General features: G+C 44.2%; 3 protein-coding genes across 3 annotated transcripts; all 3 read left to right on the top strand.

The window, feature by feature from the left end:
- The first annotated feature begins 11107 nt into the window (after window positions 1-11107).
- LOC135484646 (uncharacterized) lies at window positions 11108-13870 on the top strand. The gene has a single exon (XM_064766281.1). It carries the CDS (start codon window positions 11108-11110, stop codon window positions 13868-13870), a length of 2763 nt encoding a protein of 920 aa, XP_064622351.1.
- A 39-nt stretch (window positions 13871-13909) lies between these two features.
- LOC135484645 (uncharacterized) lies at window positions 13910-14554 on the top strand. Its single transcript, XM_064766279.1, has one exon. It carries the CDS (start codon window positions 13910-13912, stop codon window positions 14552-14554), a length of 645 nt encoding a protein of 214 aa, XP_064622349.1.
- A 107-nt stretch (window positions 14555-14661) lies between these two features.
- On the top strand, window positions 14662-15753 carry LOC135484644 (uncharacterized). Its single transcript, XM_064766278.1, has one exon. It carries the CDS (start codon window positions 14662-14664, stop codon window positions 15751-15753), a length of 1092 nt encoding a protein of 363 aa, XP_064622348.1.
- Window positions 15754-16785: the final 1032 nt, after the last annotated feature.

Below are 16785 nucleotides of genomic sequence, written 5' to 3'. Positions count from 1 at the left end.
CAGCGACCTCACACATCTTGGTGACTCACCCAAATTGGTTACGTCAACCCCTCGATCAATATCGCAAGCCACTACTACAGATACTGTAGCTAAAGAAAGAGTAGGTGCGAGTAAACGCCCTAAATTGTCGCCATTTCTGGCAAAGGGTCTGAGACATGGGAGATTTGGTTCAACCGATTCTCAGCGGTAGCAAAACGTGGCAGTTGGTCAAATGAGGTCAAATTAGATGAATTGATACCTCGACTAGAGGGTGACGCAGGTGAATTTGTATTCGGCCAGCTTTCTGAAAGTACCCGTCTGGACTATCATAAGTTAGTAAGGGAGTTGGGTAGTCGATTCAAAAGGATCGAGTTAAGCACCACATACGGCAAGAAATTTACAAACCGTGTACAAAAGCCGGAAGAATCGGCAGAAGCCTACTGTGCTGATCTAAAGAAGTACTATGATAAGGCATACCCTGGTAGGGACACTGAAGTCCGTGAAGCGGATATACTCCGCCGATTTTTAGACGGCCTATGGGATGGTAAATGCCAACATCAAGTGGAATTCTTGAAATGCCCAGTGACAGTTGACGAGGCAGTAACTCATGTAGTCAACTACAGAGAGTCTAAGGCGCTCAGGAAATCGCGCGCAAACAGAAATAGGCCAGTGTATGGGTATCATTCTAGGACTTCGGATGACATGGTGGTAGTATCCGAAAGTGAAGAGTCGGAGGACGAAGAGCCTCAGCCAATTGTAAGGCAGACCAAAGTCGGCACACATGCTCCAGGGCAGACCCGCTCTAAGAAGGTCTCATTTGACGCCCCCAAGAGCCAAGGCACTGATAAGACAGGTAAGGCCACAGTCGCTCCAGCCGATAGTAAGGAGATAGAGCCGCTGACTGCTGGTGGTATGAGAGACATTATTAAAGATGAGTTAATAGCGGTAATACAGAAATCGCAAGTTTTGCACCCAAACTCTCGCTCAGACCACTATGATAAACCACGGGGAAATAATAACAATTATGTCTCAAGGACACAAGGGCAAGCACCACCAAACCGCGGTTCTCGTATGGGTCAGCACGACATTTGTTGGAAGTGTGGGCGGTATGGCCATAGGCAATATGAGTGTACCGAACACCAGCGCTCGTACAGCATGTACAGCATGAAAGACGAGTATAGGCAAAGAGGACCACCGCAACCTCACATGCAAAGCATGGACGGCAGTAGGCCACAATCACCGCACCCTTCTGGTAACCGGGGCAATAATGAGGAAGGGCGACCACGCTCGCAAAACTCCCCTCGACACCAGGAAAACTAGATCAGGCCGTTCCTAAGGGCAAAGAAACGGTCTGCAAAAGTTCGGTTGAGCTGACAAAAAGTTGCGATAAAATAGGGCTAAAAACTGGTAAAATTAGTGGTAAAATTGAAGTTGAGAGTGGCATTGAAAAAGATGAAAAAGTAAGGCAACAGAAGTCTCTGCCTTGTGGGGTTTATGTAATAGGTACAGTGCAAAACAAAGAAGTTTTAGTAACTGTAGATTCTGGGGCCAGTACATTCATGTCTGAGAAAATTTACGAACAGATTGAGAAAGAACAGCGACCTATATTAGATATAGAAGAGAAACCTGAGATAATGACAGGTGCTGACGGGAATCCTATATCGCGACTTGGGAAAGCAAAGTTTGAACTGAAACTCGGCCCACTCACAATTCAAAGAGAAATTATTGTGGCAGAGATAGAGGATGATATACTGCTAGGGGCAGATATTTTATTAAAAGAGCCAGAAGGGCCTGCAAACTTGTTGTTAAAAGACAAAGTGATGATTATTAGCTCCGCCATCGGCTGAGACTTTTGTACTAGGGTATTATTCTCCTCAAGTTATTCTCCTCAAGTTATTCTCCTCAAGAAATTATTCCAGCAAACTCTCGTCTCCAGGTGAAAGCTTCATATCTACATGAACACGGCAATGCATTGCAAAACATCGATAAAACGAGGGTGTCCATGAACTAAGAAGTCAATCTGGGTTACAGCCGCGAAAGTGCTATGGGCATGCATAGCGCAATACATGTAAATTTTTAACCAATAAACCTCGCCATACCGGCACGATGACTGGTGCCCCGCGTTATGTGTATTACATATTGGCTGCACATATGGAGGAACATAATGGATAAAGACCAGGGACTAGTCTACACCATCGAAGCATTTTTCTATAATACCGGTAAATATAATATAATATTTGGAGTTTATGGGCTATGAAATAAGAAAAACGGCAGTGAATTAAAGCGGCTGAGTTTCAAGAATGTGTTCTTCCCTTCTGGACACTTTATGTTGCCTTGATCAGTCGTATTTCGCACATAAACCATCGCTCCGCTGAAGTGAAAGTGCGATGTTTTTGTTTTGTTTTTGTCAACATGCCTGGCTGTGTGCATTCACGGCTGATCATCCATGCACTGGATTTTGGTCGGAGAGCATTTTTAGTTCCTGCTGAACATATAGTTAGTCCACGTTATTCGGTGAAAATGTGCTGTAGGCCTACCGACGTGGATCTATAGCACTTTCCACAGTATGTGGCGAATTTAAGTCGGCCTGTGGCTCATATCTTTATTTACCTCTTGCAGTAACGATGTCATCGCCGCCATCATCATCATCATCATCAGCTTCACCCTTGAAGATAACGTACTCCACAACCACAAATTACACCACCCCTTCAAAGTAAACTTCATCACCAACTTCAATGACATCATCCCCATCACCCTTGAAGAGATCGTCCACAAGCTCAAATCACACTACCCCTTCGAAGAAAACGTCGTCGTCGTCATCGTCACCAGCCACGCCAAGCAAACAGGAAGTTGTCGTTGGAACGCAGCATAACAACAAACGGGCCATTTCAACCAAATGGCAATAAAAACAATAAAAGCCACCCAAACATTTTCGGGATGAGTATACTGCAAACCTAATCGCAATCATAACTATTGTCAATGATATATATTGCTTGAAATACACCAGCAATCAATAAACAAAATTAATATTATTCATTTATATTTATTCATTCATTCCTTCCATTCATACGAAGCGCACATTCAACTGCGGCTTCACATCCCTTCCTCAAGGGCTCATCTCAAAATGTCCTTATGAAAAAGACGACATAATTCGGTCTCCCCCTTCACCCCTCCCCGCTCTTGCAACAAAACTAAACAAATGTCCCATAATTCTTCAGAACATAAATTTATATCACTCTCAACCCCCTCCCTACCACTAAGACCACATTATTTCGTCTTTTTCCCCTCCAATCAACCAAATCGATCGTCTTATCCCAACATCCACTCTCACCCAGACAATTTCTCAATCCCCCTTCCATTCACAATGCGAACAATACCCCTACAATGAGGCGGAGACTCCAGAGTCTGCTAAGACTCAACTGACAATTCTAGTTAATGGGGTTGAAGTACCCTTGAAGCTTGTTGGAGTACAAGCCAAAGCTAGAAGAGTCTATGCTGCAGACCATACACTGGTGCCTGCACTAAATGAGTGTATAGTAGACTGTTTTGTTGAGCCCAGAGAGGGGGTCCAGAAAGCTGTGACCGTTGTTTGTTGGTAGAGAATTTAGAAAGAACAACTGAAACATTGGGAGTTCTTGTAGCACCATGCTTGGTGAATGCATTGGACAATGCGACTATAAAAGTGAGAGTTTTGAACCCAGACAGGGTACCCAAGTCTATCAAACAGGATATGACGATGGGCATGGCTAATGATGTGAGTGAGCCATTAGAGGTAATTTGTGAAGAGGAAGACCCTGAAGTGAGGGATGACTATGCGTGCACACGCCGCTTAAAAGTAGAGACCCCAGATATTATGAGTGTCAAAGAAGACACTGAGGCTGAGCATGGAGGGTTGAGAAAAGTGACGGTAGAGGAAGGGGGGAATAAACGTAAATTGACGAAGGACAGAAAAGGGCCATCAGAGAGTGAGAAGCCCAAGGTAACCGAGGAAATTCCCGAGTTACCGGAACACCTCATAGACTTGTTTGAGCGCTCGTCAATCAACTTGACCCAACCACAGAGAGTGGAATTGGCAAAGCTGTTACTTGAATTCCAACATGTTTTCTCCAAAGACGAGAATGATATTGGGCAAACCAATTTAGTTGAGCATGTAATCGATACAGGGGATGCACATAAAACAAAATCCACATAAAGTACCGCTGGCGTATCAAGATGATGAGCGGAAAAGCATTCAAAAGCTGCTAAAACAAGGGACAATACGCCCTTCCACCTCTCCTTGGGCTTCCCCGATTGTTTTAGTCAAGAAAAAGGACGGTACAGTGCGTCCCTGTTGTGACGGGTAAATAAAATAATCAAGCCAATAAGCGAAGCAACACCTTTGCCACGTGTTGCAGATTGTCTTAGTGCACTGAGTGGAGCAACACTGTTCTCCACTATGGACGTCACGAGCGCTTATAACAATGTGCCAGTAAGGGAATCAGACATTCCAAAAACGGCAATTTGTTCAAGGTATTGACTCTACGAGTTCCTATACATGCCGTTTGGCAGCGCCAACTCAGCGCAGACTTTTCAAAGACTCATTGAGATAGTTTTGGGAGCCATGCAGTGGATTTCCGTGGTCTTGTAGCTCTATGACACTATCTGCCACGCGACCAATTTTGACACACACTTGGCGAGACTCCATGAGGTCTTTCAGCGTCTAAGTGATGCAGGGTTGAAACTGAAGCCAGCAAAATGTGCTTTCCTTCAAACTGAAGTATTATTCTTAGGCCACTTGGTCAACAAATCTGGCATCAGACCGAATCCAGACAATGTCATGAAGCTAGTCAACTGGCCAACTCCAAAGAATCAGACCGATGTTCGTGCAGTACTGGGGCTAGCCTCCTATTACCGCCACCATATTAAAGGCTTTTCAGAAATAGTGCGACCCCTCACAGAATTAACCAAAAAGGACAAGAGATTTGCATGGACAGACAAGTGCCAAGAGGCGTTTGATGACCTCAAGCAGAAACTTACTAGTCCACCAGTGATGGCTTATCCAAAGCCCAACTGCAAATATATACTGGACTGTGATGCCAGTGGGGAGACAATTGGTGGGGTTCTGTCCCAGATTCAGGACGGTGAGGAGCGAGTCATAGCATATGGGTCCAGGACACTGAACAAAGCAGAGAAAAACTACTGCGTGACAGACCGTGAGCTACTGGCGGTCAAATTCTTCATAGAGTACTACAAATATTACTTGTTGGGCCAACCTACTTTTACTGTAAGAACTGACCATCAGGCTATATTATGGCTCTACTCACTAAAAGAGCCCAAAGACAGAATAGCCAGGTGGATTGAAACGCTGTCTCAATATTCCTTTGAAATTCAGTACAGAGCAGGAAAAAACCATCAAAATGCTGACAGCATGTCTAGGTGTCCCAACCCTCGGGATTGTCAATGTGTAGACACAAATGACACAATACCATGTGGGCCTTGTAATAAGTGCCAAAAGAGGGCCATGAATATGTTGAGTGACTGGTATGACCACAGTGAAGTTAAACGTGTCACCTTGAGGTCAGAAAATCAACACCAGTCTGTGTCTGTCCCAGTGAATGAAGATCTGGAAGAACTTAGAGCTAAGCAGCTCAAAGATCCAGACTTAGCACCTCTGATGAAGTGGCAAGAGAATGGTGTCCGCCCTTATGGCAATGAAGTGTGTGAATCCAGTCAGACCACACGCCATTACTGGAATTACTGGAGTAGTTTATGTATGAGAAGTGGAGTGCTGTTCAAGAATTTTGGCTCGACACCGCGGCTTGGGAGTGCTGTCTGCATTCCCTTTGCTAAGGCAAGTTACACGCCGGCACAGTTGCCTCAGGCAACACACAGTAATTGGGGACAACTGCGAACCCCTGGACTTGACTGTCCATCCAGTTGCCGACAATAGCCGTAATACCGAGGAGACGCGACCTGACCCTGTTTTGGGCAACGAGTCCAACAAGGGAAGTGCTATCAGTTCAGAGGTATCAGCTGAGCTGAAGCAGAATATATTGAGTATAGTAAAAGAGGTATTGGTAGCCGAACGACGACCGTCGCCACTAGAGGACAACTGGCCACTAATCAAGTCCCAGCTGGACAGGCAGACCGCGCTGCTAGAGGAACTGGTGAATAGGAAGTGTAGTTGCACTTGCACTTCGGCCCAAACAGTGGAAACTCGCCCTGCAGAAAACGAGGAGGAATCCGGTGCAGATATACGATTTTCCAAGTTCACCAACGAGCGTGATGACAACGACTCGCTGGACAGTATTTTTGAAATGTTTAAATAAATGACTTTGACTCTGTTTCTCGTGAGTGTAAACTTACTCATCTAGCTTAAGGATTGTTCGTGAGGTGATATGAAGCCTGTTGTATAAACCAATTTAAGTAGAAACTAGTTTTTTCAAAGTTTAGGTTGACTGCCATTACATGTTGTTTCATTTCAAAGTTTATGTGACTGTTGTGCATTTAAGAGTATTTTGATAACGGTGCATTCCAAGTATTTTTGATAACCGCTTATAATATTGTGTATATAGCAACCCGACCTGCCGATTGAGATTTTAAGCGCTGTCCATGAACAGTTATTTTAGCCTTGATGCTTGAATCTCAACTTTGACAGCGTTATTTAGATACGATATTTTGAGATTGTGAGTAGTGGAATATTGCAAGTGTTGAATGTTTCAATTTGAACTGGTTTTCTCGGGTAAACAAATTTTATAAGTATTTTGAACCATTTGTTGTACATTTATATACCTGTGTTTTACTAGTCGGATATTTTGGTGTTGCAGTGGTCTTGCACTGTGCAGGTGCTGTATGTTTTAGATTGATCACCGTCAGAAAAAGTTGAGAATGGGAAAGGTGCTCTTGGGAATGTCTCAAGTTATGAAGTCAGGATGTGATAAGAACAGTTGGGAGATGATGTGTGTTTTATTGGGTACATAAGATTTTATTTGATACCGTACTGTACTGTTGAAGTTTGTGTAGTATATTGTGCATAGGGTAATTGAAACTTTTGGAACTTTGGTTTTAAGACAGCTTTTACTTATGTAGTTTAATTTTGTTTGAGGCAAAGAAGTTATTGACGAGGGCGTCAATGTTTCAACCGGGGGGGGGGGTAATGTAACAAAATTAACCTTTAGCTCCTTCGTTTCGTCTTGGGACCTGTTTAAGTCCGCATTTTACATACAACCGCTGTGCCGTCAGTACTCGTTCTTCGGGTTTGCATTTTATGTGTACCTAGAAGATTTTTACCGGAGCAGATTTTCGTGTTTGAAGACAATTTTACACAAAACTGTGTGGTGTTAGATCATCAAACTTTGGAGAGACCTTTGTCTCCTTAGGACCAATTTATCTAGAGCTTCCTGGTAAGTTTATAAGTAACTGTGTATTTGTAATAAGTGTTTTTATGGGTGCAATTTCGGACTTTTGTAAACTTGTCCGCCATGTTTGATGACGTCATTCTCATCAATTTGTTTGGAAGCTGGACCTTTGTTTTCACGTGTTGTAAGTTTTAAAGTGGTTCAAAAGCAGGATATTTTGAGCATAAAGTGTTTTAAAGTGTTTCATGTGGTAAAACTATGTTTATAGCATCTGGGGATGTCGATTTCAAAGCTCTGGATTTTGAAGTGTGGTCACAAATTGTGCCTAAAGTTGGTGCATCTTTCAAAACTTCGAGCATCTTTCAAGGATCGTGAATTATCTGGGGACGGGGTAGCCCGTGGAAGGACCCCGTAGGGGGGTATAAAAGCTCATGTAAGCCCCAAAACAATCAGATTGCCTGCACACCAGGCCCAATTACACCAATTACATCAATTAGACCAATTAGCCAACTAGCGGTTCTCCTAGTAGAACTCTTACTAGTACACTGAGAATTATCATTTAGGTAAGGTTAGTACTGTCTTACATTCTGTCAGATTCTTCACGCACATGTTCATGCATTGTGTAGCTTGCTAATAGCAGCGCTGGTTATCCATGAGGATAAATGTACTTTGATTAATCTATAGACAAAGCAAAGGCAGTAGCCTTGATCTTTTTGGTTGTACCAACTCCAAATTGACTTGAGTCAGCTCCTAAACCCGGAGGGTTATATTTGAGCAATCCTATCTAATCTATTGGTATTTCTGGGGAGGTAAACAATCAATTCTAAAGATGCCAGAACCTTCGGTTCCCCTGAATGCACCAAGTGTGCACATATATCCAGATGATATCATCATCATTGGCACTTTTATAGAACTAGAAGATCTAGTTGAGTTTTTGGACGAGTTAATTGAACTCTTGGTCCGTCTTATAGAAGGCGAAGATATTGACATGAGTCAATATCCTTCTCTCAACCAGTTACTGTAAATATGAGATTGTTTGGGGAGTGTTTTAATCAGACCAAGCGCTGATTGCTGTGTTTAAAGAGTTCCATGTTGTGTCATTGTATTTGTGTAGTTGTAAATAGTTGTAAATAGTTGAAGTCAAGTGTTGATATTAAAATCTATAATCACATATAAGTGTCTGTCCTTTGTGGTAGAGTAGCATCTTCATCTTCCTGACTCATATCCTCCGATTCTCCATGGCCCTGATCCCTTTTGAAAGTCCCTGCCTGAAGAATTCAGAAATGTCTTCCTGATTGTGCCTTTGTCCCTGTCTCTAGTGACACCTGGACCGCTCGGAACGGCTTTCCCGTTACACTATCAACAGCATTTTTATAAGTTTTGTTGCACTGATCTTGGAGATTGGATTGATGTATGTGGACTTGACACCTTTACATTGGGACAAGGGGTCGCATTGGTGAGTTGTGATTCTTCTTCTGACTCATGTTATTTGATATTTAAAGCATGCTTTTGTAGCCAGACAAGGTCTGCACAAGTGTTTATCCTGGAAGAAGTTCGTAAAGTCGGACAACTCATATTGTGCATAAACTGGCTGAGCTGCATATTACCTGTGTATAATGTACATTTCTATGCTAATACACGGTAAAACCATGGTCTAAATGGGTTAGATATGACATTCTCTATCAATTACCCATGGATTTTGTTCTTTTTATCAAAAGTTAAGGTATCAAAGCTGCATCCTACCCTGAGTTTTTGTCATGGGGAGCGATTTTGCATGAAATTGGCATAGTTCAGAAATGGGTGTGGTCGCCCACCATCCATAATCCGGGACCCTCTTTCTCCTTGCAGAGTACGTAGCCAAGGAACTTACCCATATTTATTGTTAAGAGACACCTCCTTATTGAAAAACAGCCAGAAATTTCATGGGCACGCCATTCTGCCCTTAGTTACGGTCAAATATATGGGCTGCACAATTCACACTTTCGGGTAATCCATGAGGTGGCGCTAACGTCAATTAAACAGAAGCATGTGCCCATTAGTTTTATTTTTGAAAATGGTACACCTTGGCCATTGTTGTGCCCTACAAATGTTGAAACCATGGAATGACAGTTCTGTTCATCAAAAATAAATGCAATCGAAATGCTAAGGTTGTAAAATGACCAAAACGTTCGTGTGGCTAACTTCGTAGGGGAGGGGTTAATCGGAGTACTTCAAAACTGTGATATGTAAACGATATCGGAGATGATGAGTTTTTACCTCAGTACTGATCTTTAAAAAAGTGCCTCTTAATTAACGATGTAATTGCCTGTCGTTTTCCTCAACCACTTGATCTTTCAAAAAAAGCATTTGTAATTCTTCGATCCGACCTGCATTATGGCATGACAAAGCGGAATTTATTCAGGACCGATTTTTTTACATCAGGACACAATTTTACGCCAGAATCACGCTACAAATTGCGAAACTGTATAAAAATTTATCTCAGGACCGAAATTTGACAACAACAAGTTAAAGATTCCGATCCGTGTATTTTTTTCCTTCATAATAATTCATTCATTTGCATGTTTCAAACATTTTTTTGGTCAGAACGAAAGACACGGCAGGATTTTTTTCCTTCCGAATTTTAACGACAACAGCACTCACGTGACTCCTGCCAGAACGCACGTGACCACTTAAACTGCTGATGTCATATAATCTACTTTTCTCCACTCCCGCACTTTTTCGAAGTTGGCGATTTTGTTCTGCATCATGACATCAAATCGAGCACACGAATTGAACAATTGTTTTAGCAATTTTGAGGATCTCTTGAGAGATCTACGGAGGAACACTGTCACTGTTTTCAAGTTGAAACAGCGAAGTTTTTTAAGTTTAGAACTTGGCGCCTTGAGTAGATTCGCGCCTTTTGATGTCACGTGACGACGCCATCTCGAGCACGCTTTTGCCCGATTCTCTTGAGAGACAGAGTCGTATTCCGGGGCCAGTCCGTTCTTCTTTCCCGTTTATTCATTGTTATCAAAGCTACTGACGGAGGCAACAGAGGTAAATGAATTACGAATGTATATAGGCTGCACTGAATAATATGATAGAAATCACTACGGACCGCAGGTGGTCTTAATCAGGTGTTTTATGAGGTGCCTTGAGCATAGCCTGAAGCGAATTGGTTTCTAATGGCAACGACAGATGACAGCACCTTCCGGAACCGGAATTGAAGTGACAGAATGTAAACAAGAAACGAAATTGCTAGAAATAGATTTCTGTACACTTTACTACACCTTTATGGTACTTTAATGACATTTACTTGCTCTGTACTTAGGCCCAGTCAAGGTAATTAGTGAATACGAGGAATATTCAAGTGTTTATAGCGGATTTCTGCTGTAATGGCTGCAGTACACAAGGTTGTGTACTCGGATCACATGCATTGTGTGTGTTGTTCAATGTATCAATGTATAGACCATCCCTTGGTAATTTAGAGGGATGTTAGGTAATCCTTGAGACTGTCAAATAGTTCCTTGGACTTTAAAGTGAATTAGGCTACAGGTCATGCCCAAATTTTCCATGACAGTTTCGTCCTTTCAGCTAGGCTCCCTGTAGATTTCCTTTCTTTTGTATCCTTGGTATCTGGCTGTGTTGCATTTTACTTATCTTCCCTATATTTTTGTATCTTTCAGTTTTTACGTGATCTGTGGAATGACGTAAATAATAAACCATGTAAACGAAATGAGAATTGTTAAGTTACTGGGCTAATGCCGCCACAGTAAAAACTCTGCCTACGATAACGATCAACGCCAACAATGATGAATGGTGAAGAGGGCCAAGATCCCCTCCAACTACTTCTGCAAGCCGCAGATATGGAACGTCTTCGTCATCGTGAGGAACAACGCTCAATGGATTTACATTTAATCCAAAGAGAAAACAAAAGACTCACTGAGGAGCTCATAAAAACTCAGCTTGAGTTGGAACGTAGTGTGAAAGGGCGAACTTCAAGAAACTCGGACTCTGTCCCTCAGCGAGTCGTCGTGACCCATAGGCCTGACTCTGCCTATGCGGTCAATTTGGCCAGGGACGCTGGGGTGGGGACTGATTCCCCCCTGTTATCAAGAACTCTCAATACTGAAAATATTGATGATGATGTTGTGATGCCACCAAGCCGGCCTGCTGCTGGCTTGGGATCAGCCGTTAGTGACACTGTTCGTGAAAATACTAATGGACAAATTGGTGCTATGGCACCACTGTCCCAGAACACTAGCTTGGCAGATGCATTGGCCATGTTTGCCGATGTGATCACTAAAAAGGGAGATGGTCTCCCAAAGAAGGAGACTGTAAGGTTCCAAGGCGACATATTTGAATTCCCAGTCTGGCTGAACTCATTCAAGGTCCTTGTTGAGGATAGATACCCAGACGCCGCGGATCGTATGTACTATCTTGGGCGCTACACAGCCGGAGAAGCCAAGGAAGCCAAGGAAGCCATCAAAGGACTGCTTCTCATGAGCAGCAGCGATGCATACGTCCGTGCCAAGGCCATTTTACAGGATCGTTTTGGTAACAAAATTCGATTGGCCCAGAACTTTAGAGAAAAGTTGGCAAAGTGGCCTCAAGTGAAGACTGGGAAATCTCTTCGTGAGTTCGCTGATTTCCTGAATCAATGCGAGGGCGCCATGTCAACCCTTGGTCAACTGTCGGTGTTGAACGACTCCCTGGAACAGGATACCATACTCACCAAGCTGCCAAGAGGTCTACAGATCCGGTGGATCAAGTTCGTCGACAACTGGCAATACGAGGATTCTGAGAACTGTCGTGGGGAACCAAGAAATGAACATCCGCCCTTCTCGAAATTGTGTGCATTTATCGAAAGGGAAGCAAGGATCCTTTGCAATCCTTTACTTGAACGACAATCATCTGTTGTAAATGTTCCCAATCATGGCGCTAAACGTGATCCTCAATCTGTGCAAAAGGGGCCTAGTCAGAATGTTTCAAAGGGGTTTAGTGTTTCTGCCTTTGCAACTAATTCTGATATTTCTGGTGGGCGTAATGATTCTCAGGTGAATGTACCTACTGGTAATAATTCTGGGGTGAGGGCACCTGCTGTTTGTTTATTATGCCAGCGGGCCCACTCACTGGAATCTTTTGCAGTGTTCAGGGGCAAATCTTTGATCGAAAGGTTGGAGTTAGTGAAGGGCAAGGGTCTGTGTCTGGGGTGTTTCAAGAAAGGGCATAAAAAATTCCGGTGCCTAAGCAAGATGAAATGCGAGGTGTGTCAATTGACACATCCCACCCTACTACATGATTACTCGCGCCAGCCCGCACCTACCACTTCGCGTACCACAGATCAGAATGCCGTTGTGCGCTGTACTAAAACATATGATTCAGATACTACTAGTTGCGATTGCGCTCATTCATTGATAGTACCTGTTTCAATTTACCACAAAGACCACCCGCTGGAAACTACTGTGGTTTACGCACTGCTAGACGATCAGGCAAACGCTTGCCTGGTCCTTGACTCGGTATTGGACAAACTAAATGTACATGGTGACGCCGTCAATGTGAAGATGTCGACAGCATTGGGCGAGGAAATGGTGGCATGCCAGAAAGTAGACGGATTGGTGGTAAGAGGACTACGCGAGTCAAGTGAAGTGAATCTGCCTGCCGTTCTTTCCCATGCAGCTATACCTGCAGACCCGAGTCAAGTACCGAGACCAGAAACTGCCAGGAAATGGAAACACCTTGAGAAAATTGCAGAAGAATTGACTAGGTACTTGGATTCAGTTGAAGTTGGTATTATAATTGGCAACAATTGCACAAAGGCCATCAGACCGCTAGAAATTGTGCCTGGGGACGATAATGATCCCTATGGCGTCCGCACCGCCTTGGGGTGGGGGGTCGTCGGTCGAGTTGGAAATTCTAACAATCATTCGGTTTCAGGTCATTTTGTCTATTCTATTAGTGCCAAAGAGATGAATCCCAGCCAAGTTGTTGAGATGTTCCAGCTAGAGTTTAATGAGAGGGAGACCAACCCAGATGCCAAGACATCAGTCAACGACAAAAGGTTCATTCAACTGATGAAAGATGAGATTCATGTTCGAGATGACGGCCATTTTGAGACGCCCCTTCCTTTACCGGACGATGTCAGAATGCCCAACAACCGACCAATGGTCGAGAAGAGACTGAAGCAGCTGAAGGGGAGGTTGTCAAAGAATCAGCAATACAGAGAAGATTATAAGGCTTTCATGGATGGCCTACTTAAAAATGGGTTTGCTGAAAGGGTGCCCGAGGACGAGCTTGACATGAACAATGGTAAAATCTGGTACATACCTCACCATGGGGTGTACCATCCGCACAAGCCCGGAAAAATTCGGGTTGTGTTCGATTGCAGCGCGGAGTACAACGGCGCCGTACTGAATAAGCAATTATTGCAAGGTCCCGACATAACCAACAATCTTACAGGCGTATTGTGTAGGTTCAGAAAAGGGCTGATAGCCTTCTCCTGTGATATAGAGGGTATGTTCCACCAAGTGGGAGTAAACAGGGAGCATAGAAACTTCCTTCGCTTCTTGTGGTAGGAAAACTGCTGCCTAGACAATCCGCCTTGCGAATACAGGATGACCGTTCATCCCTTTGGGGCCACCTCGTCCCCAGCATGCGTAAATTTTGCATTGAAAGCTGCCGCTAATGAACTGGAGGACAAGTGTGGTAAGGAGGCTGCGGACTATGTGAGGGATGACTTTTATGCAGACGATGGGCCCAAGTCCCTGGATGGTATCACTGAAACTATTGACATTGTTACAAAATCCACTGCATTGTGCTCAGAACGGGGTTTTCGCCTGCACAAATTTGTGTCAAGTGAGAAAGAAGTACTCAAAGCTGTACCACAGTCCGAGAGAGGAAAGAATGTTCAAAGTCTGGATCTGAGACATGATGAATTGCCCATGGAAAGGACCTTGGGAATAGGATGGCACGTCCAGTCCGACATTTTCCAGTTCTCGATCAGTTTGAAGGACAAACCACTCACCCGCCGAGGTATTCTATCAACGGTCTCTTCAATATTCGACCCACTAGGTCTGGTAGCACCCGTTCTTTTGAAGGGACGATTGATCCTACAGGAATTGTGTGGCCAGAAAGCCGATTGGGACGATCCTGTGCCAGAAGACATCAGTATGAAATGGGAAAATTGGCGATCAGACTTGAGAAACTCACACAAGCAAATATCCCAAGATGCTATAAAACAAGGGAGCTTGGACCAGTAGTGCGTACGGAGCTGCATTGCTTTTCAGACGCCAGTGAAAATGGATATGGTCAGTGTAGCTATCTCAAACAGGTGGACGACAAGGGGAGAGTTGAAACAGCATTGGTTATGTCAAAATCCAGAGTTCCGCCACCCAAGGCCATGACGATCCCAAGATTGGAGCTACCCGCCGCTGTAACATCCGTGAAAGTTGGAGCCTTCTTGGAAAGAGAGCTTAAGATGCAAGAAATAGAAGCCCTGTATCATACAGACAGCATGGTTGTGTTGGGTTACATTTCAAACGATTCCAAGCGATTCCATGTGTTTGTAGCGAATAGAATACAGCAAATCCGTGATGTCACAACACCAGGTCAGTGGAGACATGTGGCTACAGAAAGCAACCCTGCAGACATAGCATCGCGTGGTACAAATGCTGAAGGTCTCATAAACAGCAGATTATGGTGGAAAGGTCCAGAGTTCCTACAAAACAGTGAAAGCTCCACTCTTATGATGACAAAGAAGCCGATCCCAATAGCAGACGACGACCCAGAAGTGAAACGGTCTGTCACTGTGAATAAAACGATTGTGTCTGTGAATCCGGCCAAGTTTGCAAGCATGACTGAAAGATTTGAATATTTCTCCGACTGGTTTAGGTTAAAAAGAGCTGTTGCTCTGTGCTTGCGCTATTTCAAGTTGCTAAAAAATAGCACTGCAGTTCAAGGATATACACCAGTTAAAGTCCAGGAAATGCAGACGGCCCAGAACAGAATCCTGAAGATAACACAGAACGAATCATTTCCACGAGAGATTCAAACCTTGATGACAGCCAACCAGCCAACCCAAAGGAAAGAAAAGACAACAGGAACCAATCATGTGGGTAAAGACAGCAGTCTTGTCTCCTTAGATCCATTCCTAGATGCCAAGTCAATCTTGAGAGTTGGAGGAAGAATCAAGCATGCCAAAGTGTCTTCGTCAGTGAGACTGCCGATTCTATTGCCTCGAAGCAGCCACATCACCAATCTGATCATTGACCATCACCACAAAATGGAAGGACATGCAGGACGTGGCATCACTTTGAATAGCACCAGGCAAGCTGGGTTTTGGATTGTCGGGGGGCGAGCCGCCATGACCACTTACATCATGAAATGTGTTTCGTGTCGCAAATTAAGAGGAACCCCATGTGGTCAAAAAATGGCCAATCTTCCAGAGGATCGCTTTTAGCCCGCAGCTCCATTCACGCACAGCGCTGTCGATTACTTCGGGCCGTTCATTGTCAAATCTGGTCGCAATGATAACAAGCGCTGGGTAGCTCTTTTTACGTGTATGTCCTCAAGAGCTATTCATCTAGAGGTAGCTAACAGTCTGAATACAACCTCGTTCATCGACGCATACCGTCGCTTCGCTTGCCGCAGGGGGCCAATCAGAAAATTGCGCTGCGACCGCGGAACAAACTTCATAGGGGGACGAAACGAATTCGCCGCCGCATTGGCTGAAATGGACAATGATAAAATAGCTCGTGAGTTACTCAAAGACAATTGTGACTGGGTCCAATTTGATATGAATGTTCCTAGCGCCAGTCACATGGGCGGTAGTTGGGAAAGGATGATTGGGTGTGCTCGAAATGTGCTGTCCAGTTTACTAGCAAAGCATGGGAATCGATTAGATGATGAGCTGTTACACACTCTCCTAGTTGAAGTAGAATTGATTGTCAACAGCCGACCCCTGACATATGTGGATACGAAGTCACCAGACTCCTTGGAGCCATTGTGTCCCAATCAACTGCTGACGCTCAAGTCTAAGGTCGTCATGCCCCTCCCCGGTAAATTTGTAGAGCAGGATTTGTATTGTCGAAAACGTTGGCGCGCCGTTCAGCATTTAGCCAATCAATTTTGGACCCGGTGGAGGAAAGAATTTCTGCCCACGCTGCAACAACGCAAAAAATGGACCAAAGTCCAGCGCAACTTGACCAAAGATGATATTGTCTGTATAATGGATGACGCCCGTCCACGTTGCGACTGGCCTCTCGCCCGCGTGTTGGACGCCCGCGAAAGCCACGATGGCCTGGTAAGAACGCTAAAGCTACAGGTAAAAAACGGCCACCTTGAGCGCCCCATCCATAAGGTAATCGCGCTTATTTCCCGGGACGTCCCGGATGGAGAGCCAAACTAAACTAAAGGACAATTTAGCAGTACTAGTGTGGGATTCTATTCCCGGCACAGACTCTCTGCCCAGAGGGCTTTGAAATCTGAGGAT

The sequence above is a fragment of the Lineus longissimus genome, chromosome 3 (genome assembly GCF_910592395.1).
Source record: "Lineus longissimus chromosome 3, tnLinLong1.2, whole genome shotgun sequence".
In the NCBI taxonomy this organism is placed as follows: Eukaryota; Metazoa; Nemertea; class Pilidiophora; order Heteronemertea; family Lineidae; genus Lineus; species Lineus longissimus.
This window is presented reverse-complemented; position numbering and strand designations above follow the sequence as displayed.